General features: G+C 47.9%; 2 protein-coding genes across 3 annotated transcripts in view; one reads left to right on the top strand and one right to left on the bottom strand.

Annotated features, from left to right (window-relative positions):
• The window catches only part of LOC122378152 (replication factor C subunit 3-like), a 34,915-nt gene extending 25,595 nt beyond the window's left edge, over positions 1-9,320 (bottom strand). The window contains exons 1-5 of the mRNA XM_043358881.1: positions 9,078-9,320; positions 8,123-8,260; positions 7,686-7,851; positions 7,151-7,350; positions 6,382-6,500 (exon numbers count right to left, since the gene is read on the bottom strand). Of these exons, the coding sequence (XP_043214816.1) occupies positions 6,382-6,500; positions 7,151-7,350; positions 7,686-7,851; positions 8,123-8,260; positions 9,078-9,164 (710 nt within the window). The 5' untranslated portion in view covers positions 9,165-9,320. The remainder of the gene's footprint in view (positions 1-6,381; positions 6,501-7,150; positions 7,351-7,685; positions 7,852-8,122; positions 8,261-9,077) is intronic.
• Positions 9,321-9,577: 257 nt separating this feature from the next.
• On the top strand, positions 9,578-17,977 carry LOC122378150 (60S ribosomal protein L18a-like). 2 transcript variants are annotated; one of them, XM_043358877.1, is made up of 4 exons: positions 9,578-9,654; positions 16,610-16,789; positions 17,167-17,343; positions 17,772-17,977. In XM_043358877.1, exons 1-4 carry the CDS (start codon positions 9,640-9,642, stop codon positions 17,931-17,933), a joined length of 534 nt encoding a protein of 177 aa, XP_043214812.1. In that variant the 5' UTR covers positions 9,578-9,639; the 3' UTR covers positions 17,934-17,977. The 2 variants fall into 2 exon arrangements, with proteins under 2 accessions (XP_043214812.1, XP_043214813.1); XM_043358878.1 differs by lacking the exon at positions 9,578-9,654 and adding an exon at positions 14,773-14,889.
• The last annotated feature ends 6,492 nt before the right edge of the window (positions 17,978-24,469 follow it).

Raw genomic sequence — 24,469 nt, 5'->3', positions numbered from 1 at the left:
TCTCGGCCGTTCTGGCCAGTAGATGCACATACCGGTGCCGGGCCGCCGCCCAGGTGAGCTGCCGTGAACGGGCCGGGGGGGGGGGCGGTGAGGGGGGCATTGCGTCACGACCTCGCCGCGCCGCGCGGACGCCCCCGGTTCCCCGCTCGTCCGGTTTTGATTCGACAGCGGCTGTCAGTCACAATGCAGATCCGACACGACACATGTGGAGTTTCGGCTGGCAGGAGGGAGAATACGGCAAATGATAACAAGGTTGGCAAACACGGGATTGATGAATAGTAGGTGTGAGAGTGAAACTATTGTCTGTCATAAGCTCACACGTGCTATCGAGCCTCGGAAGGACGGAAACGGTCGTGTGTTTTCGTCTGAGCTAGTTGCGCAGTTCAACGGCTCAAGGCTACACAGCAGTGATCTGTCGTTTGATGACTAACACCAACTGATAGGTAGGGTAGACCGGGGCAAGTCGCCCCGCCGAGGTAAAACGCCTCACCGATGTTTCTCGGAACTGGCAGGGTTCTGGGGAAACATCATCTCTTCTGGGGCGTTCCACGACAAATCGACAAGTGCCCTGCACCCTCATATTTTATTTTTTGCTTAAAATTGGTCTAATGGGTTGTGATGGGCGGGGAAGCCAGCTGTGACAAGAATTTTTTTCTTAGAACAACGGTTTCCGAGATATAGCCTCGGGCAATTCCTGGAGGTCGCGCTGCAGCCCTATGTTTGGCGGCCTATAACTCAAAAACTATTGGTTTTCTACGATAAAAACTTTATATGGTTCAACTCACAATCAGCCAACAAACATTTTGGCTATCTCGGATTTTCAATTTTTGAAAATTTTGATCACGTGACCTTTTGACATATTTTTCGAAGTGACCTTGATATTTTCCCCACTGAAAGTTGCAATTTTGTCTGATGACGATTAAAGCCTTATCAATTGTCATTCATATGCGAAAATAAAAAAAGTGGATATAGCCCTGCGTTGACCTCAGGTCAGGTCATTTTTATGACCTGTCCATTATTACGAGCGGGAGCGACAGCGAGATCTCGAGAATAAAGCAAGATAGCGACAAGCGGTAAACGGTGCAGGGTACACACGGATAAGGTCTATAATTTTTACTGAGGTCATTTTCAGGTCAGGTCAAAGATGACGTCACAGGCGCAAAAAGGAAGTCGAAATTGCGGCACTACATATATATGAAGTTTTTCTCGAATAACTTTCAAGGTATCCCAGCTAGGAACAAATTAATATCACCATCGTGATCCTCTCGTCGATCCGTATCGAAACATATGTATGTTGACCTCGAAAGGTCGAAAGGTCAAAAGTTGACCTTAGGTCACGTGACCTTAGGTCAACTTTTGACCTTTCGACCTTTCGAGGTCAACATACATATCTTTCGATGCGGATCGACGAGAGGATCACGATGGTGCTATTGGTTTGTTCCTAGCTGGGATACCTTGGAAGTTATTCGAGAAAAACTTCATATATATGTAGTGCCGCAATTTCGACTTCCTTTTTGCTCCTGTGACGTCATCTTTGACCTGACCTGAAAATGACCTAAGTAAAAATTATAGACCTTATCCGTGTGTACCCTGCACCGTTTACCGCTTGTCGCTATCTTGCTTTATTCTCGAGATCTCGCTGTCGCTCCCGCTCGTCACGTGACCTAAGGTCAACTTTTGACCTTTCGACCTTTCGAGGTCAACATACATATCTTTCGATGCGGATCGACGAGAGGATCACGATGGTGCTATTGGTTTGTTCCTAGCTGGGATACCTTGAAAGTTATTAGAGAAAAACTTCATATATATGTAGTGCCGCAATTTTGACTTCCTTTTTGCTCCTGTGACGTCATCTTTGACCTGACCTGAAAATGACCTCAGTAAAAATTATAGACCTTATCCGTTTGTACCCTGCAACGTTTACCACTTGTCGCTATCTTGCTTTATTCTCGAGATCTCACTGTCGCTCCCGCTCGTAATAATGGACAGGTCATAAAAATGACCTGATCTGAGGTCAACGCAGGGCGATATCCACTTTTTTTTATTTTCGCATATGAATGACAATCGATAAGGCTTTAATCGTCATCAGACAAAATTGCAACTTTCAGTGGGGAAAATATCAAGGTCACTCTTCGAATAATAGGTCAAAAGGTCACGTGATCAAAATTTTCAAAAAATGAAAATCCGAGATAGCCAAAATGTTTGTTGTCTGATTGTGAGTTGAACCATATAAAGTTTTTATCGTAGAAAACCAATAGTTTTTTAGTTATAGGCCGCCAAACATAGGGCTGCAGCGCGACCTCCAGGAATTGCCCGAGGCTATATCTCGGAAGCCGTTGTTCGGAGAAAAAAAATCCTTGCCACAGCTGGCTTCCCTGCCCATCACAACCCCTTACACCAGTTTTCAACGAAAAATAAAATATGAGGGTGCAAATTTAATTTTTTATATGTCGATTTGTCGTGGAACGCCCCTTCTATAAAACGTGCACTATATGATCATTATATGAGCAGACTGGAAAGAAATTGTGATGACTCTTTCGGGAGATATAGCTAAAAATGTGTTTTTTGAGTGATTTTTATGTTTTGTTGTCAGATTATGAATCATGGCGTTCTTTTATGGTCCACATTAGGTTAACGACTTTTATGTATTTTGAACAACTATTGTCTGACGCTTATCATGCCGGGTTGGTTCGTGTTAAATTATGTCTTACTGGAGTGCAAGGCGTTGTTCTCTGACCGAACTACGTGATGGGGTAAAACGCCCCAGAAGGTCGCGGGGCAAAAAGCCCCTGGGGCGTTTTACCTCTTGTGTTGTTGGGGCTACCCACTTTCTAATGTTCGGTAGCTGGCGAACAGTAAGTTTCTATGCCTTTATGTGTATTTTTCTCAGCAACTGGATGGCAAAGGAAGTATTTTGTTAACATTTGCATTGCAATAATTTATTATTTGGTCTTATGAGGTAGGTGAAAAACCTGCTCATACAACAGTGTCATATGCTGAGCACCTGAAAGGATGGAATGTGCTAACTTCAGTGCCGTGCCTCCAGAGGTCTAACGGACCTCTCACATAAGATTTAGCCAACTACCATGTTAAATCTTTAATCTAAGGTATGGGGCTACTTGCCCCAGGCCGTGGGGCGTTTTGCCCTGGGGTTGGGGCAAAATGCCCCATTTGCAGTTGCTTCACAAATCACTTCCTAGCTTGGAGTCCGATCATAAGTGAATCAATTTGAGGGGTGCAATTTAAAGTAAAATGTCCAAAGAACGCATTGAGCACAAATTTGGCCTTTCAGGTGATGTGGGACAAAATTTATGTAGCAAAATAAATTATCTGGGGCGTCTTGCCCCAGGCTACCCTACTGGTACTTTGGCAATGCACATACCTTTGAACCACTGACACTCTCACGGTGAGAAGTTGATCATCCGGTGAATAATTGACCACGCAACCAACTTTGACAAATTTTTTGCCTCGTCTTCTCTCTAAATGGGAGTGGGAAGTTACATCACAACAGAAAGGCCTTTTAGTTTTGACTAGGCTGTAGTGTACCGTTGAACCAAACTAACAAGCAATCACCTCTGAAGCGACGGCTCCTTTTCGACAGAACGGGCATGATTGGCAATAAATTCAATTTCTGTACGACACGAGTCATACGGTTATATAACTATTACATATATCAAATCATTCACACTACCTACACTACAGTAAAACATATCGCATAAACTTTAGAAATCGAAGTCCGATGAGGAGCTAAATCATAGTTAACATTTTTGACTGTCATGTAATAAAGTTCTTTCAGAGGACGTGGTTGACTCGGGCTGACTACGCTGCAGCTGACAAGGAAATTTCCTTCATATGGTAACTGATCACGTCATGAAAAATAGATTCTTAGTCATAAAACATTCCCAGGTTGACCATATTATCCTCCATTGACTTATAGCAGCAAGCACCGGTTGGATATTGCGCTGCGGGGATATCCAACCAGAAGTATCCGTTAACGGCTGGCCAATGACCAACACTAACCACTGACCGGCCGGGATTTAACCCTCCCGCGGCACTACCCCGCCCGGATCAGATCTAGACGACCTGCCACCGATCCCCGCCCTGCCAGCCCTCCCCCGCTGCCCCCGCGCTCATACCAGGCCGATTATCCATCTGACCATCAGCGGCGGTCGCTCCAAACTCGCCGAGTCATTCCACCAGCCCCGAACTGTGGCTAGGAGCGCAGTGGCGTCGACTCTGAGCGCGCTAATGGACTGGTGCACGCCCGTGCAACCGGGTGCACGGTGGACAAAGTGCATGATGCATGGTGCATCCCATGTCTGCTTTTTACGTACCAAAAAAGTGAAGATATATTGATAGAATCATAAATGATTGAGCATTTTGTACCGTCGTAACATTCATAAATGCCTTTATCTACAGAGCAATATCTGTAGCAGCAAATTGCACATCCAGTCAGTGGTAAATACAGGTGTCCCAAAGTCATCGAAATGCGACAGGTCCCCCTGTGTGTCTTCAACGCCAGCCTGTGCTATATGGAGACTGCACAATTTTCTATCAAGAACCAAATAATCATCGTCAGCAAACCCCGGCCAACGTTTTAACGTCACTGCAGCTTCCGCGCCTTAATGGTGAAAAAAAAAAAATATAAGGAAATTCATTTTTGTCCTTCTGACCGGTTAGGTTCCTCAATTATCTACGTCCCATCTTGCCGAAGAAAAGTTTACGCCGACGCTACGGAAGCCGGAGGTCCAAATGAAGGAGGACGACTAAACAAGCGGCATCTTTGAAGCTATTTTTACGTCACTGAAGCATACAAACAGCAACCACTCGTCTTTCATCGCGCATTTGGTTCACAAGTCTGGGGTAGCTTCGCTCGCCGTTCAGCTAAGAGCCACTGAAGAAGCAAGGGGAACGCTACCGTACGAAGGCTGAATGACCACACAACCGGTTATTCCGACTAGCAGTATTACAATGCAAAGCTTTAGGTCAGGGATAGCGCAGAGGAATCGGGTCTGAGTCAGAGATGAAACTGTCAAATTAAAGTCAAATCAGGATGAGGAAGTGGCACGAGAATGAAAGGCTGATGCTCATACTTTATACTCTTCAAGGTCCGTTCTAATCCGCGCCAGATATGAGGAAGTGTAAAAATATTACGAACTTTTTATGGGTGCAAACGGTGACGCCGAAATACTTGCCATTTTCATCGCACATAAAAAATCGTCATTAGGGAGCAATCAGTACCCGAGCCAGGACATTAAAAGTAACTTTTTATTTTGATGACTTATTTGCCATAGAATAGCTGACAAACTTCATCAGCAGCGTCTGCGTCGGCGTATGAGTACGCTTCGATGACCTACAATAACTCATTTTTTTTTATAAATTTAGTCCGAACCTTTTGATGGGAAGGATTCACAAGGACAGAGCCACCGCTAAGCGAAGCTTGTTGCGATGACCCTGCTCTCTACCCTCCGATCGCGCAATTCCGATTCTATGGCAGAATTTAGAGTCCAAAGTTTAACGTGCGCACAAAGCCGCGCACGGCCGGTCCCCTCGCTGACTTCGCCTGGCTACGGCCTGCCACCAACCGCAACCATACCTGTCAGGAGGCCCATAAATGTCGAGCGCCCGTCGCGCTTCGAACCCGGACTGTCATAACCGGGAACGCGTGCTCTCACCACGCGGAGTCCAACGCTCTAACCAACTGAGCTACGGGACCGGCTAAACTCATGTCCGTTAATTACGAAAAAAAAAATATGCAAGCATACATTTGATTTTCCTCTCCAAATCTCTCAAGTTCATTTCAATTACTCTTGAATGCCCCAACATTTAACATACATCTCCTTATCTCCTTTGAATCGGTGCCTTCTTCCCCTCCCCAAGTATGTGCAAATCAGCCGTACTAGGACCCCCCCCCCCCCTGGTAATCTTGAGCAACGCCAGGTACAGGGAGGGGGAATAATTCTGATCCTGAACAGGTGCCACTTGGTCTCGGGTGACCTAAATCGGTCCTCCGTCAGTCACGGCACGTGGGTGGGGTCGGGGGAGGGGAGGGGGGCGGAGGTGACAGGAGGCGACACGGTCCTGTCAAGCGTCACATCGGTTCACCGGGACGCTGTGACAGTGACACATTCAGTCAACGGTCGAACATCACTGTTGGTGGCTTCTCGCAGGGTACGCACGTCAGTGACCTGATGCAACGAACATGCTACGATGGATTATTGCATTTATAATGCATACCCCATTGTATACCGAACATACAGTAACAGACCTCAGTATGTACACAGAGGTCTAAGAGGACTGAGGAGTGAGATAACGCCACGCACACACCCTTCCCACGTATGCGTCGTATGTCTGCGAACAGGCGGGCGTCTCGGTACTCACTGTTGCACGCGGCACGTCTCACACATGAGCAGCGCCCGTCGCAGGTTCCTGCCACTCTTCTCCGCGATCCGCTGTGCCAGCTCGGACGGCAGCGCCAGACCCTCCTTCTTGCAGACGGCCTGCGGAGAGGGACAGCGACCGGCCGTTAGCGAGAGGTCACTGGTGTGCCGTCAGGGGAGGTCATTGATCTGCCCGTCAGGGGCAGGAGGTGAGAATTGTCGGCGGTACCACGGTACACTCGTAAACAAACTGGCATCGAGCTAAACTTATATGGACTGGAATCAGCATGAAAGTAGGATCAACTAGGCATCAATGCCTACAGTTGGCGCTGGTGACTCACAAGCATTTGGTGATTGTTTACATTTATCATGGATCAGAAAATCAGGTTTATACGATCGATAAAGCCCGTCAATTACCAGCAGTTGTCTCATCAATTGGTGTCACGAACCGTCTACAGTCATTGTCTCCTCGCAGAATACCATCTCCTACTTGCCTAGTGCTTACACGGCAACAACCTAAAGCAGATATGCCTGTATAACTAACAAGCTCAACAGATGACGACAGCAGGGTTTAGAAGTCAACGAAAGCGGCAGCGCCACCTGCCCAGGAAAGCATCACTCGATGTACCCGCAGGCTAAAGATGACGCTGAGGTTCGCTCCAGGTCCACCAACGATTCTCAGAAATGCAACCACCGCCACAACCCGGGCTCAGTAGGACGTCCGCTCAGCCCCTGGACCCCAGCCCGCGCCTCGCGGCGGCGTTACTCACGTGCAGCACGTCGGTGATCTGCTGGTGCGAGGGCGCCGGCACGCGCACGGCCAGGCACCGGCTGCGGATGGCCGGGATCACCTGGCTGCTGCTGTTGGCAACCAGGATGATCCGGCACGTGGACATGTACTTCTCCATGGTGCGCCGCAGACCGTGCTGCGCGTCCTTGGTCAGCCGGTCCGCCTCCGTGACTATTACAACTGAGGGAGGAGAGAGGACAACTGAGGTTAAATTGCTGCCCCCATAAAATGCTTTTATGAATCACTGAGAGCAAGGAATGGACCGCTGACATCGGAAGGCACTCACTGCAGTTGAGAAGCGTAACAAACGTACGATTACGACCATGTGTATATTCGCCTGTATCAGTTTCATAACGGGAAGCGGAGAACGTGCGGTAAACGCTTCACGCATTCCAAACATAATACAAACCACCGAAAAACGCCGCATATTTCAATATAACTCCGCCCTTTGGCCAGCATCAAATCCATTCCAGTTTAGCTCCCTGTCCTCGTCTCCGTCGGGTCTCCCCGAGTACCTTTGAAGTCGCGCTGGCTGTCGGCGTTGAGCTGGTGCGTCTGCGCCACCGTCTTCAGCAGCTCCTGGATCACCACGCGGTCGTTGTTGCCGGCGTCACTCGGGTTCACCTCGATGTGATAGTTGCTCGCCACTGTGACGATCTCGATCTTACGCTTTGACGGCGTCTGGGCGAGAGGTGTGACGGTCAAATGTGAGGAGGGCACGGCTTATGGGGCGATCAGGATTTATCGGTCATTGGCGTCTAAAAAATAATGAGAAATCAGAAAAATTATCATAAAGATAAGATTTCCATGACGGGGGCTTACAGTGTAGTTCAAACCACCATTTACACTAGCAGCGACAGTGAAAATGAAGTGAAATGCATACAAAAAAATCATAAAAAGATGCATCAACCACCTCAATCGTACGAAGGTGTTAATTGCTGTCGGGCCGCACCTCGAAATGCTGGTGCTCTATCCTGAGTTTGTCCACCCCGGCACCGTACAGCTCCCTCAGGAGGCACATGACGCGAGTCTTCTTCCCGGCGCCCGAGGGGCCGTACACCAGCAGATGTGGAAAGTCGCCACTTTTCACCTGCGCGGAGAAGTATGTCGTCAAAAGATCGGGGGTATGGCACATGCCACAAAGCTTGTTATAACAGAAAGCAGGGAATAATGGAGGGAAGGTCAAGAAACATTAAAATTCATAAATCTTTTGTCTTAAGTGATGTAGTATGCTCTCAGTGCCCAGCCTGGTAAGTGATTCTTGCTGCAGCTTTCACTCTTTTCTTGGTGCGAGTATTTCATCTGGTCTATTTTCCACAAGAGGTTCTAGACAAGAATGACCCAAGGCGCTCAAACAATTCCGTTCGCACTGAGAACTGATTTACCATAGTGTGGTGCACTGGGGTGGGCCCAATATAGTCATAGTGCAGTGGTGATCTGCTCTGCGGGCGCATTGACGTTCAAGAAAAAATACACAGGAGACACAATATTCTCCAAGTGGCCTGTTGGATAAGGCTGCAATCTTGCACCATTGTGGCAGGCAGCAGCGAGTTTTTGGTCAGAAATCTGAATGTTTAATCCCAGTCACTACATTCAGCCAGCTGAGCTGGTAACTGCCACAAGAGGGCCATGCTAGACCCAGGATGACCATACTGCAGCCAACCAGCCATACATTTAACTTCAAATTAAAATTATAACTGGAAAACTGGAAGTGGACAAGGCCGGAAAATGGCTTAATTTCATGGCGTCCCCCTCGCCGCCCCGCTCCAATGGATCAACCAGGAAAAAATTTCAGCATGAAAAGGAAAAACTGATAATGCAAAACAACACAGACAATGACATGAACGTGGGTGAGTACCTAGGTACCTAAGTAAAAAAGGTAAAAAAACGGGTTATCCATAACTTACAAGTTTTGAGAGCCTAGAAGCTTGTCCATTATGATAGTCTAGCTTGCCAAGACTTGTTGGTCGATGCTTGTCTACCCACAGACTCATCTTGGCTTCAACGTAAAAGGTGCCTGAATTTAAATAAAAAATACGTAAAATAACCCAAGTATTGGTATGAGAGGGGAAAACCGAGCGCAGTACTCAAGGCCCTCTATATACCGCAGCACTCAAATGTAAACAACAAAATAGTCAACGAAAGGTCACGCGTGCGTCAAATATGAATTCCGCGCGTACTGAGACAGTGCTACCAAATTTATTTCGTCAAGTATTTTTCCTTTCTTTAGACTCACCTGTCTTTCTTCATACTATTCTTCATCCATTACTAGTCTAGTATTCTTTTCCTTGATTACAATATTCTTTTTTCACTAGCTTTGTGAAAATAAATTATTTTGAAAATATTAAAAATCACCCCAAAAAAGCTTAAAATATGCGAATCCATTTTTCATCCGAAATTCAGCACTATTCATCTCTATGGTATCACAACATCCGTAGACGTTCTTTTCGGTAGTGCGTCGGCTCCGACATGAAGGCATCGGAGGTAAATTGAGCTTTATTTCGTTAATAACTAAACCTCTGCACTGAGACGTGTACCATCCATGCTATATAATTTTGTGTTTAAAATTGTGTCATTTATTTTTGCCTTCATTGTCTCTTTCGCAGATAAATAGCCGGCGAAATTCAGGTTTATTGCGTGTATTTTGTCTCGTTTTCGTATATAAGCGATTTTCTCTGTATTCGGCTGTTTTAGGTATTGGTTTGCTGAGGAACATTGTAACAGTCATCATTGAAGTTTTTTATTGTGGTTTGAGCAGATTTTTTCACCCCCAAATGTCTGATGGATAGGTATTTGGGTACTCTCTTAGCAGGCGTCACCCCAGTTGCCAGATCTAGTGACCAGTTGAAAAATCTAGAGACTTTTTTAAAAGTCTCTAAATGGGCAGGAAAATCACCCAGGACGTTTAGGGGAGGAGGATTGGGGGGGGGGGGCGGGCGACGGCCGGCTCACGATATCAATCGGCTGATGTTGTCATGGTTACGGCGGTTGCGTGAGGTCCGTGAAGTTAGCGTCAGCAACAGCAGCGAATACAGCGTCAGCCGTCAGATTCAGAATTGCTTTTAAAAGCTTATTGGGGTCAATTAGGGGGCGGGGAACACGAATATGACACTTATTTTGCCATAACTCCCCTCCTTCATCCCTTAATCCTCCCTTAAAGGACGGGGCGCGTCAATTGTGACCCTTATTTTGGCGATCAGGCGAACCCTTGAGGTAGTTTTGACGCTCCCCGTCCTTTAAGGGACGATTAAGGGATAAGGGATACGCTACAGTCTGCACACATCTGACACCCGGCTAGATATTGACCTGAGGAATCGATTGCTATCCTTATTTTGGCGATCAGGCGAACCCTTGAGGCACTTTTAACGCGCCCCGTCCTTTAAGGGACGATTAAGGGATAAGGGATATGCTGCACACATCTGGAAGCCGAGGCTGCGGCCAGATATTGACGAGAGGAATCGATTGCGACCCTTATTTTGGCGATCAGACGAATCCTTGAGGCACTTTGGACGTGCCCCGTCCTTTAAAGGGACCCTCCCACCTTCAAAAAAGTTAATGAATTGGCATGAAAGTGATGTCGCTCGGTTCAGAAAGAGCAAAAACGAATATCTACCAAATTTCATCGAAAAATATTCACCGGTTTTCAAGATATTAGACTTTTATTTTTGTTTACTTTTTGGGATCTCCGCTGTTCCTAGCGACTTTATTTGAAAGTGCGGCATTTGTTGCGCGCAAAGCAGCATATACCACCGCGTGCTACAAAACGTTTTAGTCAAACATTTAACGGACGTTCGAAAGCCTGATGACGTCATCAGATTCCCGTAATGGTTAAGAGATAGGGACCACGCTGGTCCCACCCTGCAAGTAAAGGGAAGAAATTTCTTGAACACCATAAAGCTGCGGGGGTTGCGACCAGGATAAATGGTGGTTTCTGAGCCTGGCCGCAAACTTGGTTATCTCAACTCAAAACTAATGTTAAGGTGGGAGGGTCCCTTTAAGGGAGGATTAAGGGATGAAGGAGGGGAGTTAGGGCAAAATAAGTGTCATATTCGTGTTCCCCGCCCCCTAATTGACCCCAATAGGCTTTTAAAAGCAATTCTGAATCTGACGCTGTATGCTGTTGCTGACGCTAACTTCACGGACCTCACGCAACCGGCGTTACCATGACATCAGCCGATTGATATCGTGAACCGGCCGTCGCCCCCCCCCCCCAATCGCCCCCCCCCCAATCGCCCCAATCCTCCTCCCCTATACGTCCTGGGTGATTTTCCTGCCCATTTAGAGACTTTTCAAAAAATCTCTAGATTTTTCAACTGGTCACTAGATCTGGCAACTGGGGTGACGTCTGCTAAGAGAGTACCGGTATTTGTATTTGGTTGATAAAGCTGGTGGGGCCTTATCCTAAACAAAATTGTGTTTTTTAAGAGCTTTGATTAATATGTCTGAACTGATAGTCTTCTATAGTCTTCTATAGCATAGTCTATAGTCTTCTATTTCAATGAATATGTGTAGAATAACAGGTGTGCATGGATCTGAGGAATAATAATAATATAAGAATAACCAGTAACCTCATAATATAAATCAGAAATAGGAGCCAAAAGGTTATATTTAAAGTTATCGAATATTTCGCTCCTGGAGCTTCGTCAGCGATAATTAAAGAAAAACATATATGATATGTTTTTCTGTAATTATCGCTGACGAAGCTCCAGGAGCGAAATATTCGATAACTTTAAATATAACCTTTTGGCTCCTATTTCTGATTTATATTATGAGGTTACTGGTTATTCTTATATTATTATTATTATTCATGAGCCTCAAGCAGAGTTTCAGCTTTTTAAGAAGGATCTGAGGAATAGTAGATTTATGATCTTGGTGGATCTTGATCTCAGTAGGCGGAACTATGGTCATGAGTACCCAAATATAGGAACGTTCCCATTTTTGGGAACGGAGTTCCCAAATATGGGAACGGGCGTTCCCATTTATGAGAACGGAAGGCAATTTTTCGGCCGTTCGCCCACTAAAACTCAAAAGTGCATCACGTCTCAAAAAAGTGCACGCTGATTTAAGTATCTACTAAATCTCCATAAAGTTATCTTTAATCTGACCGTGGAACAAGGAAATTGACCGTGGAATGATATTTTTAATGATTTTTTAAAAATGTCAGAATGGTGGAAATATGGGTTATACGACATTTAACATGCAATTTTAAGGAAAATTAAGCATTTTTTACATTTTGAGGTCAAGTATAATAATTTTCGCCTGGTTATGAAGTTTCATTCTAGCGACACCAGATGCTGACATATGCAAGCGAACACGCGGACAGTCCCGAGGTAATATTGTTGACTTTTGGTGTCGGGGCGATCGACCGCGTGGAACGTCAGTGATTTTACCGAACTACTGTTGTAAACTCAGTTTCAGTGGTTTAAAATCATTCAGCTGTATTTTATCAGCCCTGAAAGACATATTTTATTTGGATGCTAGCTGTTTAGCGTTGTTTTATAAGCAGCGTCATGAGCGTGGTTTTTGTCTTCGGCGTTTCTAAGCATGATCGTTTGGGGGGAATTTCTCTGATATAGGTCGCTCTGTGTGGCTTATTTATAATTTTTATGCTGATTTCGATCATTCCTCGTGCCCATCCTACCAGGCCTTTTGCCACTTACACTCATTAAGAAAGGAAAAAACTAGATTTTCATTGGGACTAGGTGTTTTGAGGGTGTAACATATTCAGCGTTCCCATTTTTGGATACTTCTTGTGCTCGTCAACTCTCGGTGATTAGCAGACAGGTGCTTGACATGTCTCCACCCTCGGCGCGGACGGTGGATATAGGTATGGAAGACCTTGTTGAACATCGCTGAGCGTTGTGGATTACGTAATCCTGCAGAGGGGGGCGTGCCCGCTGCGAGATCGACGGGAATAAAAGCGCAGAAGACCGGGCGAAACATGCAACGGTCTTGCCGGAAAGGTCATCTGATGATTGTTGCGTTAACAATAATTTGCGGCGTTGGACGTGATGCTTGTTAATGAAAAGAGCCCCTGAAAGGCGTCGGTGAAATCGTTCCCAATTTTGGGTACGCCGTTCCCATAATAAGGAACGCTTGCAGCGCCAGTGTACGAGAGCGTTCCCAAATTTGGGCTCGCGGCCCGGGTGATGGACTGCTTTAGAAATAGGGGAACGATTTGAAACTACGATGGGCCTTACAATATCAAACTCTTTCCCAACAATATTGAGACAACTATCAGGCGGTTCACGATCGTTTTATATTTTTTGGACGTCATTTAACGGTTCTTTTTTTTTGTTTTAAATAATGCCTACATGGCGTTCCCATATTTGGGTTTATCGTTCCCAAACATGGGAACGAAAATGCGTTCCCGAAAATGGGTACGCTTGACCATAGTTCCGCCTACTGATCTTGAAGCATACTGCAAGTGATGTGATCCTACTGGATCTTATTTGACAAATGTATCCTATGTCCAAGATCTCATATCATCTGATGATTTTCTAATGAAGAACAGGGATAAATAAAAGAAATTGACCTTTTCCTCAACATTAAAAATGTAAAAAGCCAAATAATGTATTTAAAAAATGGTGAGCTTTCGGCCACTGGCCTGTTTATCCAACCAAATGTTACAGCAATGTTTGCTGTAATGTTGGTTTGATAAAGGCCAGTGGCCGAAAGCTCAGTTTTTTTTATATGTTGTGTATTTGCGGTGTTCTGCTAGCAATTATAAAATGACCTCAACATGGAGGTGCCGAGCAGTGCAATGTCTCCCGCAAATGTTGTGATTGCTTTTGGATAAAATCTGGGTTCGAGGGGGGACTTGGGAGTGACATGAAAAATGGAATACAGGAAGTGATATATTGTGATTTTGAATATTGAATAGACTGAAGAAAGGAATAATATCTGGAAGGAATATTATTTATGTTGAGGAAAAGGTCAATTTCTGTTACTTATCTAATTATATTCAATATGTTCCTCGCTCGAGCACCTAACAATGTTACCAATCAAGAACAGGGGTCTTTGATTTGAGGGGATCCTACTACCTATGTACCTACTGCATTAATAATTACGTATTCAAGGGTTCTTACCTATTTCAAGAGGTGTGAGCAGAACTATGAATTCTGATGTGCAATTGCCTAAAATTACTAAAGCAACTATTGTGAGTTGCAAGAAGTCTGTGTTGTCCAGAAATATGTGGGATCCTACCAGACATGTGCATGGATCTGAGTGATGGATCTATGATCTCAGCAGATCTTGAAGCAAACTGCAGGTTCAGATCTTTGATCCCACCAGATCCAGTGTGAACAATTTAATCTGGATCTATTTTATTTTATTTTAATCTGGATCTATGTATTTAAAAAATGGTGAGCTTTCGGCCACTGGCCTGTTTATCCAACCAAATGTTACAGCAATGTTTGCTGTAATGTTGGTTTGATAAAGGCCAGTGGCCGAAAGCTCAGTTTTTTTTTTTAAAGTATGTTGTGTATTTGCGGTGTTCTGCTAGCAATTATAAAATGACCTCAACATGGAGGTGCCGAGCAGTGCAATGTCTCCCGCAAATGTTGTGATTGCTTTTGGATAAAATCTGGGTTCGAGGGGGGACTTGGGAGTGACATGAAAAAATGGAATACAGGAAGTGATATATTGTGATTTTGAATATTGAATAGACTGAAGAAAGGAATAATATCTGGAAGGAATATTATTTATGTTGAGGAAAAGGTCAATTTCTGTTACTTATCTAATTATATTCAATATGTTCCTCGCTCGAGCACCTAACAATGTTACCAATCAAGAACAGGGGTCTTTGATTTGAGGGGATCCTACTACCTATGTACCTACTGCATTAATAATTACGTATTCAAGGGTTCTTACCTATTTCAAGAGGTGTGAGCAGAACTATGAATTCTGATGTGCAATTGCCTAAAATTACTAAAGCAACTATTGTGAGTTGCAAGAAGTCTGTGTTGTCCAGAAATATGTGGGATCCTACCAGACATGTGCATGGATCTGAGTGATGGATCTATGATCTCAGCAGATCTTGAAGCAAACTGCAGGTTCAGATCTTTGATCCCACCAGATCCAGTGTGAACAATTTAATCTGGATCTATGATCTTATAGGATATGACATTAAACCAAGAGCATGGATCTATGATCTAAGTGGATCTCATCATGCACAACATTTGAAACCAGGTTGCCAAGTGTTTCTATGTCAATAAGTGCCACAAAGCTATAGGATTATGGCGTGCAATCACATAGAATTAAAACAGAAGTGAGTTGCAACAAGCAATTTTCTGGGATTTCTGAGTTGACAAAAAATAAATGAGGATTTATGACCTCACTGGATCTCAAGCAAAAACAAAAATCGGGCTTGGATCTATGATCTCAGCAGATCCTAGATCAGGATCTGTGGGATCAGATCCCAGGTCAATTTCTCAGATCCACACACATTTGGATCATAATGGATCTTAAGTTTGGAAACACTGATCTATGATCCCTATGGATCCCTTAGATAATAAATCAAAGAATGGATCTATGATTCCATCAGATCTGAGGTCAGATCCCAAATATCTTTTTTGGATCCATGTGCATGTCTGATCCCCAATGCTGAAGTGAATCCATCATGCACACTGCTGCCAGTTATGCCCTCTGAGGAATCATGTCTCAAACATCCTGACAGGTCATACTCAGAACTCTTCAAGTATAATTTTCATGTATTTGCATGATTTTGGTATTTTGTATTAGTGATGATCATACCCAGTTATCTTGCCTGGTTGGATTTCTCAATGCCTTGCATTGTATAACAGATATGGGATGTTGTCTGTGAAGGACTGTTAGGAACCGATAAATCAGCACATGCTGACGTGTTTTTCAACTAAAACAAATGTGAAATATGTCACAATTGTATTTAAGGGTAAAGATCTGAAATAAGCTCATCAGTGATTAGGTATGAGCTTAGACATGTCCATGCTAAATGATTCTGAGAGTAGAAATGCTAAAAAGATATCTAATGAGGCATATTTCAATACATTTTGGTACTTCCTTTTATAGTAAAAAAAAAACATTTTAGTTTATCTACCATTCTCACCACTCTTTCATGGCACTAACAGCAAATGTCACTACAAAAAATATCACACTGCACCTGACTAGGCTGAGCATAATCACATTACTGTCTTGTGGTTTGGTTGTGCAGGTTTAACTTATCCAGCTTCTGAGAATAGCTCCTTCAATTGAATAGCTTGTAACTTTTTGTCTTTGCTGATACACCTGTGTCTGACATTTTATTTCATGACAATGCTGAATATCCTGTATTTTGTGGACTGAGTCGTTGTGACATCGAAGGTTTATCCGGTCGAACATAGTTCATGCAAACTACAGCGATGTAAAGAATGCACGGAATTTTCTAGTCATTTCATCGCTGACCCCCCCCCCCCCATTACAGTTCAAACAGTTTGAGGTGGTGGGCCGCCGCCTGCCCACCGAGCATGAGGTCAACCCCCCGCTGTACCGGATGAGACTGTTCGCGCCCAACTTTGTTGTCGCCAAGTCTCGCTTCTGGTACTTCCTGCGCCAGCAGTCCAAGATCAAGAAGGGATCCGGAGAGATCGTCCAGTGCAAGGAGGTGAGAACCTGGCCAGTGGATTAGACCATAACAAGCATTGTTTGCCTGATGTCTAAGCACATCTCAATCAACACGCTGTGTTCACTACAAAAGTTAGTTTCAGTATGCTCAGTTTGTGGAAATAGCTGCGGCCAGCTGAAGTCTAAGTGGCCCTGACCGGTGTGTGTCGATGCAATACCGTAATTTCCCGGTTTGGACTTTGGCTCACGTGCTGGGCGATATTGTAACTTTCTGCAATAATCGGCACAAACTTGGAAGGGATGTTACATTTCACATTGTTTGTTGGCAGCATTTTCTTAGTTTCGTGACCAATAGATGTAGCCAGCACTATTCCCACCGAGACTGTGAACTGAACCCCTTCCCCTTCTCCCCTTCAGGTGCTGGAGAAGAAGCCACTGAAGGTGAAGAACTATGGCATCTGGCTGCGCTACGACTCGCGCTCTGGCACGCACAACATGTACAAGGAGTACCGTGACGTGACCATCACCAGCGCCGTGCTGCAGTGCTACCGCGAGATGGGCGGACGGCACCGGGCGCGCGCCCACGCCATCCAGGTGAGACGACGACCGGGCACCGCCGGACGAGGGAGGGGGCCGACAGCAGGGCGAGGAGCACGGGTTCTTCTGTTTTTAGTGTTGACTTGAGTGACTGTGCTTTGCGGGATACGAATTATTACTGTGCTTTGCGGGTCGATTATTCTTTGTCGTGCACTGGGATCATGTTAGACTTGCTGTAGTTGCTCACTTCACGTTATCTGTCACTGATGCACGTTTGTCCAGTTGTGGTTCAGGATGTCGGGAAGACTCGACTGGGCATCGATATGTCTGATAGTTGCGTGTGCTGAAAATGGTCACTTCGTTTTTCACCCGGATCTTAGCAAAACGTGTTAAAGCTATGTTCATGAATGAAACGTGTTGAAGCCGTGTTCGTGAATATTGGCTTTTCATTTTACCACCTCTGACATTGACCGCGTCCCCTCCAGATCATGCGCGTGGAGGAGATCAAGGCGAAGGACTGCAAGCGGCCGATTGTGACGCAGTTCCACAAGGCCAAGATCAGGTTCCCGCTGGCCTACCACGGAGTGTTCCGGGACAAGAAGAGCCGCCGCTTCGTGCGCACGGCGCCGCGGATCAACTTCCAGTAAACAGACTATCGCCCACACACACGCAAATACACGATCATTGCGGAGCTGCGACTGTTGGTGTGGCGGCGGGGGGATGGGGGTGACGAGAGAAATGAACTTAATGGCTGCTGAGGGGTGGTGGGCGGACTGAAATTGCCGCCTACGCTGGTGGTGTCGCATGGGACAAACTTCCAAATGCTTGTTATTGAAGGTCGTCCATGCCTTTTTGTTCGGGGGGGGGGGGGGGGGGTGATCCGTTTGTTTATCCGAAAACAACCACAAGTCAGGACCCAGTTACGGCTGAAGTCATAACGTCTTGTAATACGAATTAGTGTGAATCCGAGTGAACTATTAAGGGCATTGACAATGGAATTAGATTCGCTCGCCTGTTCGGTACTACCATCTGCGGGGCTGGGTGCTTGGTGCAGCAGCGTCCTCTAGGTTTTGAGTGCTTGGAGAAGCGCTTCGCTGTTGAAATAGGTGACGTGACGCGCCGGTCGGTTTTTGCGGCCGTAATCCTGAGGTCGAGACGAGAGAGCCTTGCCTCGTTTACCTCCTACGCAAATACCAACTGATCGGAGATGACGGCAGCACATATGTACTGAAGAATTAGCTTCTTTAGATTCGATTTTGTTCAATAATTTGATTAAGTCCTGGTCAGGGGTTAGCTGTCAGGACGCGGGACGACAAAAGCCTTTGATTGACTCGACCACCGACTGCCGACTGGTGCACCTCAGGAGCTGATCCCGCCCCATTTGGCTAAAGGTGCTACCCCTGTGGGACAGGTCGACCAGTCAACGCAGGAAACAAGACAAATAATCAATGGTCATCATTCATCCGCTTGTGAGTAAATAGAACAACGCAGTGTCAGTCGGGTACAAGCGCTACAAATCGATTTTAGCGGCATCTATGTTCAGGCTCTAGCGTCACCTGTGTGCGGGTCGCCACCTCTCACGAAAAGTATGCTGCGGACTGCGGAGTGCTGAGGTGACTGAAGTGCAATAGCATCTACCTCCAGAGTATTTAGCGACTTGCATGTAAGCCAGTGCTTTTTCACGACCCTCAATGCACCGTGCAGGCTGAAAAAATGACATCTAGTCTGAGCTCTCCCTAGTTAGCCATTGAGCTGTGACTAGACAGTCCCATTCCATTGAATCGACTGAGTCGATGGACTTGCGGGCTGTGTTGCGTTTTGAGTCAACGTAACGGGTGGGGTGATTGAATCATGTCAGTCAAGGCAGCCCATATTCAGCCCAGATTCAACCCAGTTTGACCTGCCCAGGTCAACGGGCTCACATAACGAGAAGCGGTTTCGAGGAAAAGTTACTTGGTCTCACGGGCTACCCGATGGTATGCTTTGATTTGGAATTCGGTTGATCCTTATACTCGAGAACCGTTGTGCACGTGTATTTTCGACATAGCCCGCAAATGACCTTAGGTCAACGCATGACCGCAGGAGGTCAAATTGCTAATGGGAAAGTAAGATCAGATGGCTGCGAGTCGTTTGGTGCCGTTTTTAGCTCTCTAGCTCCACTTGGAAGGGCTATAAACTGCTGTGCAAATTTGGGCTACGTGACCTTTGCTGACCTCTGTAGGTCAAACGGCTGGGAGTGCCACTGAATGACTCGGACTGTGGATTGGGGTATGTCACGGCCTACATTGTGTGCGAGTTTCAGCTCGATCTGAGGTGTCCCGAATCTGGGGCTGAATCCGGGCTCAGTATGGGCCCTGACTGACATCATTGAATCGACTATAGAAAGTTCGTGCTTCGTGAGTTAGATGCAAAAATCATGTTTTTAGACCGTATTTCTACGCTAATCTATCTTCCACACATCTTGAACGGGATCATTTCTGCAATTTTGTTGAAAGTCAGGAGGGCCCGAAAGAATCAGAACCCACGATTTGTGTGATTTGTGTGTTGGTGTCAGTGGGGCGGGGGGTGGGGCAGGCTGGGGTTTCAATCCCTCTCGCAACATCCGATTTTAATAAACCTGTCATTTGGCTTGCATAGAAAAAAATCAAGCGAACTAATTTTAATCGCACAGAAACGTGTAAATAAGCGAAGTCCGGGGATTTTTTTTTAAATTAAATCTTTATGGAAACTAGGAGTCCTACATATAAGGAGTGAGGTGGGGGATATATTCATTAACACCATCATGGTAAAAGACTTTCCGTGACCCTCCCCGTTATTCGTCCGAAAACAGATTGCCCTCGAACCCATTACATCAACATCGCTGACCAGCAAACCGCCGGACAAATTTCACCGCCGTTTTACAGCTGCCCTGCTGCCATCCCCGTTTGCATTGTGCCGTTAAAATGCGTGCATTTCCGGCTGCGAAACATCCAGCAGCTGACAGCAGACTAGCAGCTGTCGTGCGGGCGGCACACGCACAGTTCGTACCCCTCTCTCTCTCCCCTGGAGAGAGGGAAGGAGAAGGGTCATCGTTCCGGCTGCTGCGCACTGCGTAGTGCGTAGGCGGTCGTCCGTGCTAAGGTCACAGGGTGTCGGTCAGGTCCGGTCGAACGGGCCCGCCGCTAGCCGCGTGGCTGATGAGCGTTTGGCATGCTGAGTCGGTAGGTTCTACATAAATGGTGACGTTTCGTCGGCGCAACCTTACCCGAAACGGGCTAAATAAGCAGATAGGATATATTTGTAAAATTCATGCAGCCTTCTAGTTCTGAATGACAGCCTTTAATCATTATCTTATTGCAGTGGGCTTTTTTTAACAGGGAAATTATTTGAAGCCAGAGCATCTACTTCGCGTCAACCTGAATGAAAAATAATATCTTATTTTGCTTATTCCCCTACGCGGGATCCCGTGCCCCCCCCCCCCCCCCCGACTCCACCCGTTGCGGTTGCGGTCTGCGTGTGCGTGCGGTGGTGTTGGCCGATCAGGGGCACGCTGCGATCATTACTCGGCGCTCCTCGCACCCCGCTGAGTCGAATCGAGCCCGGCGGCCGGCCGGTGGGTCGCACACCGTTATCGTCCCGATCGGCATCAGCGGCCCGGCGCGCAGTGACCGAGCACCTCCGGAAGGGTAACGCGAGACAGTGCTGATGGAAGCCGACACTGGGCCGTCAGTCGGCACCTTTGTGATCGGGCCGGTGTTACATCGAGTTATGGGTGTCCCGGTGAATGCGCTACACGGCCCCGTCCCGTGAGATCACCGGCCGGCCCTCGGCCAGAAAGGGGTGGACCGCTATGGCACTAATGTAGTGCAGGTCGTCTGTTTTCACACGTCCGCCGGGCGCGCACAAATCTCCGGCCCGGTTGTTTTGTGTCACCGGGAGCGGCCCGGCCGCGCCGAGACCGTTCCCAGGCGTATCGGTTCCAGTAAAAGTGTTGGCCTACATCTCTCCCGTGAGACAGCGCCGTCCCGGCCGCACGGAACCCTTCCCGGGCGCCCGCGCCGCCCATTCAGCCTCCATCCGACCACGAAGAAAGGCCCCAGGTGCCGGCCGCCATTTTTAAAGGGCCAGGTGCTCTGCTATCTCGGGCGTCGTAGTCGCCGGGCGGTCGGTCCCCTCTCCCCGCACCCCGCCCCGCCCCTGCTCTCCTCTCCCGGGGCCGGGCGCACACAAAGATAGCGCCAGGTGGAGCCAAACCCAGCCTGAAAGGGTGTTTGTATAACGAGCTGAAATTCTAATTTACCCGCCGGCCGGCCCGGTCGGAGCCTGAAGGGTTGCTGGGGAGGGAGATCCGATGCAGAGCGAGGTGTCTATACACAGGGCGGAGGTGGGCGGAAGCTCCAGGAGCGTGCCATGCCATCATCTCGGGTTTTTGCGAATGCCCAGACGGTTTCTTTGTCTGACCTCCGCCGGATGGAATCAGATGGGCCTTGCTGATCTCTATCTTTTAATTTGATATGACCCATGAACGGCGAGAGGCAAATGGTGCGTATCGCATCGTTACACAAATCGAAATCAATTGTATGGGGTTCAGGTTGCGTAACTTCACTATCATATACCTCATTCATTGATGAGGAAAGCGGCAGCATCTCGACCTCCAGGGAGGTCAAAGTACCGCACACCCTAGCCCTTTAAACAAAACATTTCCCCTCGCGGTGTTTCATCACATCTCGGACACAATGACCGCACCGTTGCTGATGCTCCGCCCGATACCGGCCCTCCCGCCAGCTGCCGTTCGCCGAGTCGGGTCTCCTCCCAGGGCCTCCCTCTGTCTGCAACAGCGCTGCGCCGGCGGCCACCGCAGCCCGGCGCCGTTTAAATGCCCCGAGACGGTCAGTCGGCAGCTGCCACCCGTCACCCCGCCCGGCCGCGGTCCGGCACCGCACACAGAGAGAGAGAGCTATCTGGGCAGCGCGCGGCGACCCTGGCCGCGCGCCGTGAGCGCTGCACTGTGCACACCTGCCGGCCGTGCAGTGTGCACCGTGCATGCCGAGCACGTGGCCCCAGCTGCTCCCGGGCCGAGCGGCAGGTGACGGTGCGGCGCCCGCCGCCAGCCCGGCCGCGAGTAATTGGTGCGCTCTTGACCCCGATAGACGGTAGCACTTTCGGTGGCATGGTTGGATGGGTGGGCTGCTCCTGGGCAGTAGGGCTAGTTTCTATAGCGCTATCACTATACCTTCATAGCCACCAGCACCTCAACTACAGCTGCCATTCGCTCGTGCACCCAGAACTGGGCTGCAAATCGGCTCGCTATTCGATTGCATCTGAGAGAGGAACGAATTGGCACCACCAATGAATCGATTTCCTCGCGTGCACGGCGATCTGCTGAGCAGTCCGATGCCCCCGTAGCCCGACGATCCCAGCCTCGGGCTGCGAAGAGATGACTCGGAGAGTCGGAGTGATCAAAGGACCGGTACCGTTGCGCCACAGTGCATTCACGCAGTTCGCGCTACCCCGGTTTCCATCGACATTCCTCTGGCAGTGCCGGTGAGCTACTCCGGGACGCAGAGCGTTGATAAGGTCATCAGCTAATGAGATGTGTGTGATGGTCACAATCAGAAGCGCTGGTTCAGAAGATGGTCGATATCGCTGCGCGAGGTGTGCGTGAGGTGAGCTGAGCTGCTCTGTGGCAGGGCAACGTGCAAGATGCTGCAATGATAGCTCTACATGCGTGTGATGAAACTACTATAGCAGTACTGGGAGGGTGTGTAGTGAGGATATCGGTTCCTTTAACTCAAGATAATTAATAAGTATCTAAAGGTCGTTGTCAAATTGAATAACGGACTTAAGTGATGGTTTGAGTCTCATCTTCTGAAGGGATTGAAGGAACGGTTTCTCGGCCCTTTTCAGTGTTCAATAGCCGGCAAATAATCGAAATATTTCTCCTTTCTCTTCTACGTGACTGCATTATAGAAGGAGCTTACGCCATCACATCATTAATCTCCTTGAGCCTCTAAATGAAAGAGCCGTCCTCCCGCAATGAACTTCCGCACGGCGAGACACGGGGCGCGTCCTCCTCTGCGCTCCGGACGGGATTAATGCCCTGCGGCCATCGCTGTCGGTAAGCAGACTCCGGCCGGCTCAAAGGATCGAATCCCGCTAAATGCCGGAGCATTTTTTCCGTCGCGCGCCAGCACAGCGGTAGGAGATCGGCCCGTAGATGACAAACGACACGGCAAACAAGGCCCGTAATGACACGGCATGCCGGCCGGTACGGCGCCATGCTGGCCGCCGTGCGCCACCGCTCGCCGCGCCGCGCCACACCGCTGACAATGCCGCGGCCGGCCGCTGAACGGGTTGTTTGCCGCTCTCCTCTCCGCGGACTTTAAAGCGCCGGGCAAGGGGTCGACGGCCGTCCGGAGGCCACGCAGGCTTTAAACACCAGCTGACATAGGACGTCGGCGGAGATTTTCAATTACCCCTCTACCGCTGCTCTCGGGTCTCGTCGAATCACGTTCGGAGCGCGGCTGGCACCACCGATCGTCGGCCGACGGAGCCGGGGGCGAGCGGCGGCGGGTGCGCCTGTCATTAGGTGACAGACGCGGTGCAGCCACCGGGCACACGCCCAGCCATACCGGGCATTGCTGAGGTGTCGGGATCGACAGGCAGGCACGGGAAGGTCACTCGGCCCGGCCCGGGGAAAGTCATCGGGCGGTGACTCACCAGCCGGTGTGCTGTCCCTCGGTCGGCCGGGGAAGGATCCGTGGACTGGGCGGCCAATTCGGGGCTAATCGACCGACCAGAGGTGGAATTTCCGTCCGGAAGGACTAATGGTCGGGTGTCCTTCCTTGAGACCCCATTCCGGGTCCTTCAGCTCCCCGGATCGTCTACCAGTGCGCGAGGTTCGAAATAAATGGTATGCTGTGTGCGACGTGAAAGAATGCGTAATGTGGGCGACGGTAGTTAGTGGGACTAGTCGGATGCATCAAAGGCGCAATTAACGAAGAGGACCACCATAATGACAACGATGAAGTTTTAACAATAATGACTGACAAAATGCGACTAAAATGTTATTGGGTGCCCTGGGTATGCATATGTTTTGTCAAATAAAGTATATTTTGTGGTTCCAAAGAATAGGCTAGGCGAAGCAAACTTACCGCGGTGTATGAATGACTTGCTCCGTTTACGTTGTTGCTTCTCGAGTTAC

Source organism: Amphibalanus amphitrite, unplaced genomic scaffold (genome assembly GCF_019059575.1).
Source record: "Amphibalanus amphitrite isolate SeventyFive unplaced genomic scaffold, NRLGWU_Aamphi_draft 000055F_arrow, whole genome shotgun sequence".
In the NCBI taxonomy this organism is placed as follows: domain Eukaryota; kingdom Metazoa; phylum Arthropoda; class Thecostraca; order Balanomorpha; family Balanidae; genus Amphibalanus; species Amphibalanus amphitrite.
The sequence above is the reverse complement of the archived record's forward strand: the minus strand, read 5'-3'. Positions and strand labels throughout refer to the sequence as shown.

What these genes read in the sequence shown, in the direction of transcription:
- LOC122378150 (XM_043358877.1), top strand. An exon ending in AGATCGTCCAGTGCAAGGAG is followed by an intron (nt 16,790 to 17,166) that starts GTGAGAACCTGG and finishes TCTCCCCTTCAG; the next exon opens with GTGCTGGAGAAGAAGCCACT. An exon ending in CGCGCGCCCACGCCATCCAG is followed by an intron (nt 17,344 to 17,771) that starts GTGAGACGACGA and finishes CGTCCCCTCCAG; the next exon opens with ATCATGCGCGTGGAGGAGAT.